Source organism: Trachypithecus francoisi, unplaced genomic scaffold, assembly GCF_009764315.1.
Source record: "Trachypithecus francoisi isolate TF-2019V2 unplaced genomic scaffold, Tfra_2.0 Lachesis_group5, whole genome shotgun sequence".
In the NCBI taxonomy this organism is placed as follows: Eukaryota; Metazoa; Chordata; class Mammalia; order Primates; family Cercopithecidae; genus Trachypithecus; species Trachypithecus francoisi.
The window spans coordinates 98,329,931-98,338,908 of record NW_022681470.1 but is presented as its reverse complement, the minus strand read 5'-3'; the positions used below and the strand labels follow the sequence as shown (position 1 = coordinate 98,338,908).

The 8,978-nt window shown below is 46.3% G+C and overlaps 1 protein-coding gene across 3 annotated transcripts; it reads right to left on the bottom strand.

Moving 5' to 3' along the window:
* Positions 1-1,947: 1,947 nt before the first annotated feature.
* Positions 1,948-7,486, bottom strand: MCL1 (MCL1 apoptosis regulator, BCL2 family member). Of its 3 annotated transcripts, none has more exons than XM_033198242.1 (3): positions 6,534-7,486; positions 5,936-6,183; positions 1,948-4,863 (listed from the first exon to the last, which is right to left on the bottom strand). In XM_033198242.1, exons 1-3 carry the CDS (start codon positions 7,219-7,221, stop codon positions 4,747-4,749), a joined length of 1,053 nt encoding a protein of 350 aa, XP_033054133.1. In that variant the 5' UTR covers positions 7,222-7,486; the 3' UTR covers positions 1,948-4,746. The 3 variants fall into 3 exon arrangements, 2 of the variants coding, with proteins under 2 accessions (XP_033054133.1, XP_033054135.1); XR_004434080.1 differs by lacking the exon at positions 1,948-4,863 and adding an exon at positions 4,894-5,508 and having other exon boundaries at positions 5,822-6,183; XM_033198244.1 differs by lacking the exon at positions 5,936-6,183 and having other exon boundaries at positions 4,614-4,863.
* Between the last annotated feature and the right edge of the window lie 1,492 nt (positions 7,487-8,978).

Below are 8,978 nucleotides of genomic sequence, written 5' to 3'. Positions count from 1 at the left end.
CTAGTGCTTTGGGCATCTGGCTGGAGCCATGCTACACACCAGTTGTACAAGTTATTTCACTTTAATTTTGTAAAATGCTTCAGCTGTCACAACTGGTTTAAATAAAAATTTTGTGAACGAAAACAGTATGAAGACCTTGTTCTAGACACAAAACAGGAACTGAGAAAGTCTGGCTATGTCAAATAAAGCGAAGTGTTGCTTATTCTGACTAGTGATTAAGGTTACCCAGTTACTATTAAATCCAAGTTTTTAAGGTGCTGAGCAAAGGAACACTGTACCAGAAATGGCTTCACATCATAGCACATCAACGGGAGCAATAGCACTAACTTAACTCAGGCCAAGGCTTGGGCTTGGGAGTGCACTTACACAGCTTTCTTTGTAATGATACAAAAAGCTGCTGCCCTTTGGTAGTTAGGCTCCAGAAAGGGGCTTCCAAACCAAAACGTGCTTTTAAATAGAAATGCAGCTGAATGCAGGAAGGCACAGAATCCTGACTGCCTGATTAGCATCTGGTGCTCAAGGCTTAAAACCAAGTATGCAAACCTCACATTTGCACATTTCCATGGTGATTTAGCTTGCTTTCAAGGTACCCGAAAATAAAGGCAGGATAGGGGTTTCTGAAATTGACTGGCTTTTTTACCTCCTTTTGGAAAATGGAAGGGGAAAAGCACTGCTCCCAAGAACTTCCATCAAAACTCTTTTAATTTTAGGTATTATGATAGAGTAACTGCTGTACAGTACCCTCTTACCTCAAGATCAAGGACAGGCGCGGTGGCTCAGGCCTGTAGTCCTAGCACTTAGGCTGAGGCAGGTGGATCACTGAGGTCAGGAGTTCGAGACTAGCCTGACCAACATAGCAAACCCCATCTCTACTAAAAAATACAAAAATTAGCCAGGCAGGCTGGGCGCGGTGGCTCACGCCTGTAATCCCAGCACTTTGGGAGGCCGAGGTGGGTGGATCACAAGGTCAGGAGATCGAGACCATCCTGGCAAACACGGTGAAACCCCGTCTCCACTAAAAATACAAAAAAAAATTAGCCAGTTATGGTGGCAGGCGCCTATAGTCCCAGCTTCTCGGGAGGCTGAGGCAGAATGGTGTGAACCCAGGAGGCGGTGGAGCTTGCACTAAGCTGAGATGGCGCCTCTGTACTCCAGCCTGGGCGACAGAGCAAGACTCCATCTCAAAAAAAAAAAAAAAAAAAAAAATTAGCCGGGCATGGTGGCAGGCACCTGTGATCCCAGCTACTCAGGAGGCTGAAGTTACAGTGAGCCAAGATTGTGCCACTGCACTCTAGCCTGGACGACAGAGTGAGACTCTGCCTCAAAGCAAAACAAACAAACCAACACTTGGTGGTTCAAAAACAGGAGACACAGGTTGGGCACGGCGGATCACGCCTGTAATCCCAGCACTTTGGGAGGCAAAGGTGGGCAGATCACCTGAGGTTGGGAGTTCGAGACCAGCCCAACACAGAGAAACCCTAAAAATACAAAATTAGCCGGGTGTGGTGGCGCATGCTTGTAATCGCAGCTACTTGGGAGGCTGAGGCAGGAGAATTGCTTGAACCCAGGAGGCAGAGGTTGTGGTGAGCTGAGATCACGCCATTGCCCTCCAGCCTGGGCAACAAGAGCGAAACCCCGTCTCAAAAAAATAAATAAATAAATCAAGGCAGAGATTTTGCTTTTTTTTTTTCAGAAGGTTTTTGATTTTTTTACTTGGAGGTTTAGGAACTCCTCCAAGTACAGCAGTAATATATTTAATTAAAAACCCAACACCTCTAATTTGAATTGAAGAAAGGAACTGTCCTTTGCTCTAAGGCAAATCAGCTTTGTGAGGCTTTTGCTTTGAATTCACCTATACATATTTGCTCAGCTGACTTCTCTAAAAGGTTTGCCTAAGAGGGGGAAGGAAAAGAGGCGTCGATGAGAAAAGACCCATGTCACACCCTGTATTTGAATAAAAGATTTATTTTCTTTCTCAGGAAAAACAGGAAGTTAGGGAAACACACTACATTTTACAACCAACATTAATTTGTAGTTGGTCCTTTTCCTGGCACAGCTATCGAAAGTACTAGCTGTTTAGCCAGAACCAAGGTGTTCACCCCCACAGAATGCACATGAACTAGAGGACTGCATGTTTTTCCCTGAGAGAAGCGTAAGACAAACAGAAGTCAAAAAGTAGTCACTGAGAGCGCCATCCTTCTAAGCAGCCCCTCCCTTTCCCCTTTGGAGGATTTGCCTGAACTATGTAGCTGACAGTCAGCACTTAGACCACCTGCCTCTTCCTCTCCCTATAAACCCACCACTCCCCTCCTCCTTTCCCAAACCACTTGGGGTGCCCTAAGCCCAAAATATCAACTAAGATCCTTGTCTGTATTTCCACAGTCACACCTAATGAATTGGGAAGTGGGGCACCTAAAAACCAATTCACATCTATGCACTTGTTTCCACTGGATTTGGGAGACAGGCTGTTTTAGTTACCGTAACTAGATCTTAAGATTAATACTAAAAACTACATAAAGTGCTTTTAGGTCCTTAGAGATACATGATATAAATAAGTGGCTTATGATCCAGAACGATAAATACATAGGTAAAAATAGCTCTAGCAAAGTTGACATTATGGCTCTGAGATGGGCAGGCAGGGCAATTCTTCCCCATTACATTCTTAGTCATCTTATTCATGCCTATTTTTAAATGGAGTCCACAGACTAAAGGTCATGTTCAGAGACTGAAGCTTTCAAATGACCCTAGTTCCAATACAGACACTTTCTTCAGTTTATCAGTAGCTTTTAAACTGAGGTTTAACACAGCTCACCTCGTTCTGTAAATTTAAGTGAGCATACTCATATACAAAGGAAACTTTAGAGAAAGCCTCGTAAGATGTTCCCTCCTCTGAAAATTCCTGAGGGGACTTTTGACACATTTCCCCCAAAAACAGGATAAAACAATAGTTGAAAAGATACCAGTCCAAGGAAAAGGGACTTCCTCCCACCCCTCAATGACTGTTAGTGTCACAGCACCCATGGTATTACCACCTGCTAACAGGATAAAGTTCATGAGAGATGAAAGGTCTGTGGACTCTTGGCAGGGCGGGAGGGTCACTCAGGTTCCCAGCAGGGTTTCACAGTGCCAAAATCTAAAAGGGATAGAAAGGGATGGCAGGGGAAAGCTGTAGGACTTGATATAAATATCTGTTGAGGGAGCAGAACAAGCAGCAATTTCAAAGAAGGACAGGAAATAAAAGGTAAGTCTGATAGAACAAACATCAAGACTGAAATCCAAAGATGCCAATGCAAAAATCTGAAACAAAGTTTGGGAATCATTAATAGAAACAAAACAGTAAGTATTTGTTTTATTGACATACTAGGCTTAGACCTGTGTGTGTAACAAGCCTAATAATAGCACCATGGTTAGACTTGCTTGCTTTTCCAAGCCATCATTTTACAATTTATTAAGCAAACAAGGGATCAAATGTCTCTCCATCCACCTGATGTGATCTTTTTATATGCACACGGCTAACAAGTTCCATTCGGAACAGCTGAAAACCTTTCAGTAAAAGCTTTAAAGGTGAGCTCATGAATTCAGTTTAAATTTCACCAGTTAAATTAGGTAAAATGGAAGGAACTCAAATGAGTATTGCCCAATCAGAGCCCATTATTTGTAAGTCATCAGTAACCTTAAAACTCCACTTAGACCTAATTATTGAAAACTTGCATATAATGAAGTGAAAGAATTTCCATTCTTCAACCTCTCAATCCCAGGTTTTCAAAGAAAAACCTATCTAAGGAATACTTACCAAAATCAGATAAGAAAATTTAAACCTGCATAGTTTATCAGATTGGTTCCACTACAACCAGTTTGCATACAGTTACACATCAATTCGTTCTGTATACACTCTAGAACTGAACAGAACAAAGTTTAGCATAGAACAGCTGTAAGAAACAGGTTCCTAATTACGGAAGTTGCAAAGTTCAAAAGGGTATGAAAAAACTAATGTAAATTCGATACTCTCATTGTTGCAAAGAAATAGACTTTCTGTAAAAATATATACAATTTTTACAAATACATTTACAAATTGTCTTAAGAATTGAGGATATCCATATTCATAACTAATTACTGAGTCTTCCATCAAGTATTATTGGCCATAAACTAGGCTAATGAAGTAAGAATCATGGAAACCAAGCCAAAGTATAACAGGTATAAAAGTCCTGAACACTTGGACTTTCTATGTCAAGAAGTATACTGGGAAAGCTAATTATAGAGAGGAAAAGCTTCCCTTGTACAGTACTGAGGCTTACAGTCATAGTTCTATTCCTTGTAGCTTTTACACAGGTCACTGGCATTGTTAGTGCTTCTCTTAACACTACAGGAAATTAATGAATTCGGCGGGTAATCAATTCTATGACTTGCCTGACTACTGGCCACTTTCCTGTTCTCAACAAGGAAATTAAGTCTTTCCACCCTACCATCTTCACTAAATCTACAAGTCCTCCTCCATAGCTTCCCAAAGTTTGTTTGTTGCTGAAACTGAGCTTTGCTTCTTTCAGACAGTGACTCTTCAATCAACGGGGAGCACTTTTCCCATGTATTTATTCTTGTTAGCCATAATCCTCTTGCCACTTGCTTTTCTGGCTAGGTTGCTAGGGTGCACCTCTTGGAAGTTACAGCTTGGAGTCCAACTGCATAAACTGGTTTTGGTGGTTGGTGGTGGTGGTTGGTTAAAAGTCAACTATTGCACTTACAGTAAGGCTATCTTATTAGATATGCCAAACCAGCTCCTACTCCAGCAACACCTGCAAAAGCCAGCAGCACATTTCTGATGCCACCTTCTAGGTCCTCTACATGGAAGAACTCCACAAACCCATCCTACAAAACAAAAAAGAAAAGCACATTTTCAAGTACGGGTTTCTGCTCTCTTAACACTACTATCCAGAAAGAAGGTAAATTAAAATATCTAAGGATTCCCCCTAAAACAATAATAAACCAATTATTATTCACCCCGGGGCAAAAAAAAAAAAAAAAACATTTCTAAGTTCTTCAGTTTCTTAAGTGGGCACCCATGATAGTTAAACTTCATTTTACAGTACTATCTTGGTCATATTAGGATTTATCCAAACCAAAGGACTTCCAGAGTTCCCATGAGGTAAAAGACTAAAACACTTATTCTCAAATCTCCACCACCTAATATTTTAGTAACACCTCAACTGCGAAGATCAGTTTTTCTCAACGTAGTTAAGTACATCCTGCATCAGATCTGGGTTTCTGTTTAAAACGCAAGGTCCACCCCGTATCTTCTCAATTAAAACAGGGAGCGCCTTAGGAATGTATTTCAGCTATCCTCCCCTGGTGACTTATTTCTTCATGGTTTGAATCCACTGAAGAGTATTCAACTGAATTGGACCAAAAAATAGCCTAGAGAAAACCAAGATTTTTGATACAATTCAAGACCGCCATATCACTATCTCTAAGAATCCACTACTTAAATCATTATCAAATAAACAATGGTCCTTTTTTTGTTTTTTTTTGAGACGGAGTCTTGCTCTGTCGCCCAGGCTGGAGTGCAGTGGCCGGATCTCAGCTCACTGCAAGCTCCACCTCCCGGGTTTACGCCATCCTCCTGCCTCAGCCTCCCGTGTAGCTGGGACTACAGGCGCCCGCCACCTCGCCCGGCTACTTTTTGTATTTTTTAGTAGAGACGGGGTTTCACCGTGTTCGCCAGGATGGTCTCGATCTCCTGACCTTGTGATCCGCCCGTCTCGGCCTCCCAAAGTGCTGGGATTACAGGCTTGAGCCACCGCGCCCGGCCAACAATGGTCCTTTAGTTAGAGCCTGCAAACAGCCGTGCGTCATAAAAACCTTTAGATATCCCCACCTCTCTAAAAAAATCCTTCATTCTACTTCCACTCCAAGGCCCCTTTCATCCTTAAGGAAAACTTACCCAGCCTCTTTGTTTAACTAGCCAGTCCCGTTTTGTCCTTACGAGAACGTCTGTGATACTTTCTGCTAATGGTTCGATGCAACTTTCTTGGTTTATGGTCTTCAAGTGTTTAGCCACAAAGGCACCAAAAGAAATGAGAGTCACAATCCTGCCCCAGTTTGTTACGCCGTCGCTGAAAACATGGACCATCACTCGAATTAAAGATTTGACATCGTCTTCGTTTTTGATGTCCAGTTTCCGAAGCATGCCTGGGAAAGAAAAGCATGCAGGTCCTCACGGCCTCCTTTGTCTAAACCGGCGCAAGAGTCGCCTGCCCACCCACGGCGGGAAAGTCGCTACCGGGATTTATAGAACTCAGGTCGACCCCACTTAGAAATGACATCCCACCCTTTCCGGTCTTTGAACAAGAGCTGCCATTTCCAAAAGAATCAAGATGGGCGGAAACAATGACTCAAGGCCAGAATATTCTGGTTTCAGGAATAGGATGAGACACGTTTCAACACTGACTCGTTTCGGTTTCCACCCACCCTCGGCGGGTGAGTCCAGGGAGAGATGGAAAAAAGGGAGTGAGGCCTTGGCGATTAATGAACCCCCTTACCTTGGAAAGCCGTCTCGTGGTTGCGCTGCACGCCATCCCCCACCCGTCGTAAGGTCTCCAGAGCCTTCCTGCTGGTGGCCCCAGACCTGCCCATTGGCTTTGTGTCCTTGGCGCCGGTGGCCTGCTCCCGAAGGTACCGAGAGATAATTTCCAGCGACTGCCGGTACAACTCGTCCTCCTCCTCCTCTGCTGGCGGCGGCGTCGAGGGTAGTGACCCATCCGTACTGGAGCTATTACCAGATTCCCCGACCAACTCCAGCAGGGGCAGGACAGCCGGCCGCTTCCCGAGAGGCTCCGGCTCGTACCCGTCCAGCTCCTCTTCGGGCGACATGATGGCGTCGGCGGCCGGGGCTTCCATCTTCTCAAGCGGCGCCGCGCGGCGGGTGGGCGCAAAGAAAAGCAGCCTCGCGGGGGTCGCGGTGACGTCTGGGACCTCGGCGCCAATGGGCGGCGGCCGCGCGACCCTCCGGGCGTCTGGCGTGAGGGCGGCCGGGGGGCTTGCGCCGGCACTTCCGCCAATCACCGTGCCGGCCTCCCCTCCCCCTATCTCTCGCCGGGCCGAGGCCTCCTTCTCCGTAGCCAAAAGCCGCCCTCCCGGAGGGGTGGCGCCGCCGCTGCCGGCCCCCAAGCCGGCCCCCCCACAGTAGAGGTTGAGTCCGATTACCGCGTTTCTTTTGAGGCCAAACATCGCCAGTCGTCGCCGCCGCCGCCGCCTGGCAAGAAAACTGGGGAAGACCCTAACTCCTTACGGGAAGGAAGCGGAAGTGCGAAGTGGCGAGGAGCTCCTTGATCACGGTTTTAGGGCGGCCAGTCCTACGGGGTGGCGTCAGCGAACTCTAATTTTTTTAAAAAAAGTATTCCCATAAAAGGGGAAAGGGGCGGCAGCTTCCGGAGGGTTGCGCACGGCACCTACCGGCTGCCGGGCCGGGGCGGGGTCAGGGCCTGAGCGGGGCGTTCCGGTCTTCGGAGGCTCTGGGTGCCGGTTACGTAACGGCGGCTCCGAGCGCCTGGGCTCCCGGGCTCGAGCTCTTACCATGAGCACCTCGGGCCTTCTAGTGGCTACCCCTGTGCTTCCCTGAGACCTGATTCGCGTGCCCCTTTTACTGGTTTTCGCCAGAGCTTTTTTACCAAATCAAAATTTCAACCATTTTCTAACAGGGGTTGAAGGAAGAGGACCAGGAAGTTTAGTGATGGATAGGAACAAGATAATTAAGGGGGCATAGTTGGAGACTTGTGGTTATTTTGCACAGCTCTCAGTTAAATGTTTGGAAATGAGGATGCTCCATGTACTAAAGAACCATTTATATAAGTGGACTAAGCTAAAACTGCCACGACTAAACTATTCCTGCCTCCCTGCTTGCTTCTTCCATCTCTGTTGCATAGTCTTTGGCGCTATTTACATATAGGCCTTACTCCATTAGCAACTCGTTTGAGAGTCTTGACACCATTTTTGTTTGTTTTGAGACAGAGTCTAGCTCTGTTGCCCAGGCTGGAGTGCAGTGGCGTGATCTCGGCTTACTACAAGCTCCGCCTCCCACGTTCAGATGACTCTCGTACCTCAGCCTCCCGAGTAGCTGGGATTACAGGCGTGCGCCACCACAGCCGGCTAGTTTTTGTATTTTTAGTAGAGATGGGGGGGGCGGTTTCACCATGTTGGCCAGGCTGGTCTCGAACTCGTGGCCTCAAGTGACCCACCTGTCTCGGCCTCCCAAGGTGCTGGGATTACAGTTGTGAGCCACCTCGCCAGGCTGATTATTGTATTTTTAGTAGAGATGTGGTTTCACCATGTTGGCCAGGCTGGTCTCGAAGTCCTGGCCTCAGGTCATTCGCCTGCCTCAGCCTCTTAAAGTGCTGGGATTACAGGCGTGAGTCAACGCACCCGGTTGACACCATTTATTTTTGTGCTGATAGTAAGGCACATTTGACTCTAGAGGTTTGTCAAGCCCTTGGGAAAAAGGATCCTGTTACATGCCATGTATGTTAACGTTAATTAAAGCAGACTTTTTGTTAAAAGATCTGTAAAAATAATAGCTAAAATTCGAAAGCAAGGTGCTGAGAGACATAGGAAAGGTAAGCAAGCTCACTTTTTAAAAATTGTTTTGAGACGAGGTCTTGCCTTGTCACCTAGGCTGGAGTGCAGTGGCACCATCAGGGCTGATTGCTGCCTCAGCCTTCTGGGTTCCTGGGCTGAAGTGATCCTCCCACCTCACCCTCGCGAGTAGCTAGGAACACAGGTGCATGCCACCAGGCTTGGCTAATTTTTTAATTTCTTGTAGAGATGGGGTATCGCTATTTTGCCCAGGCTGGTCTTGAACTCCTGGGCTCAGGTGATCCTCCTACCTTGGCCTCCCAAAGTGTTGGGATTACAGGCCGGGCTCTGTGCCTTATGCCAATAATCCCAGCACTTTGGGAGGCTGAAGTGGGTGGATTGCTTGAGCCCAGGAG

What these genes read in the sequence shown, in the direction of transcription:
- MCL1 (XM_033198242.1), bottom strand. Translation starts at nt 7,221, where the DNA reads ATGTTTGGCCTCAAAAGAAACGCGGTAATCGGACTCAACCTCTACTGT. An exon ending in CCACGAGACGGCTTTCCAAG is followed by an intron (nt 6,184 to 6,533) that starts GTAAGGGGGTTC and finishes TTTCTTTCCCAG; the next exon opens with GCATGCTTCGGAAACTGGAC. An exon ending in TAGTTAAACAAAGAGGCTGG is followed by an intron (nt 4,864 to 5,935) that starts GTAAGTTTTCCT and finishes TTTGTTTTGTAG; the next exon opens with GATGGGTTTGTGGAGTTCTT.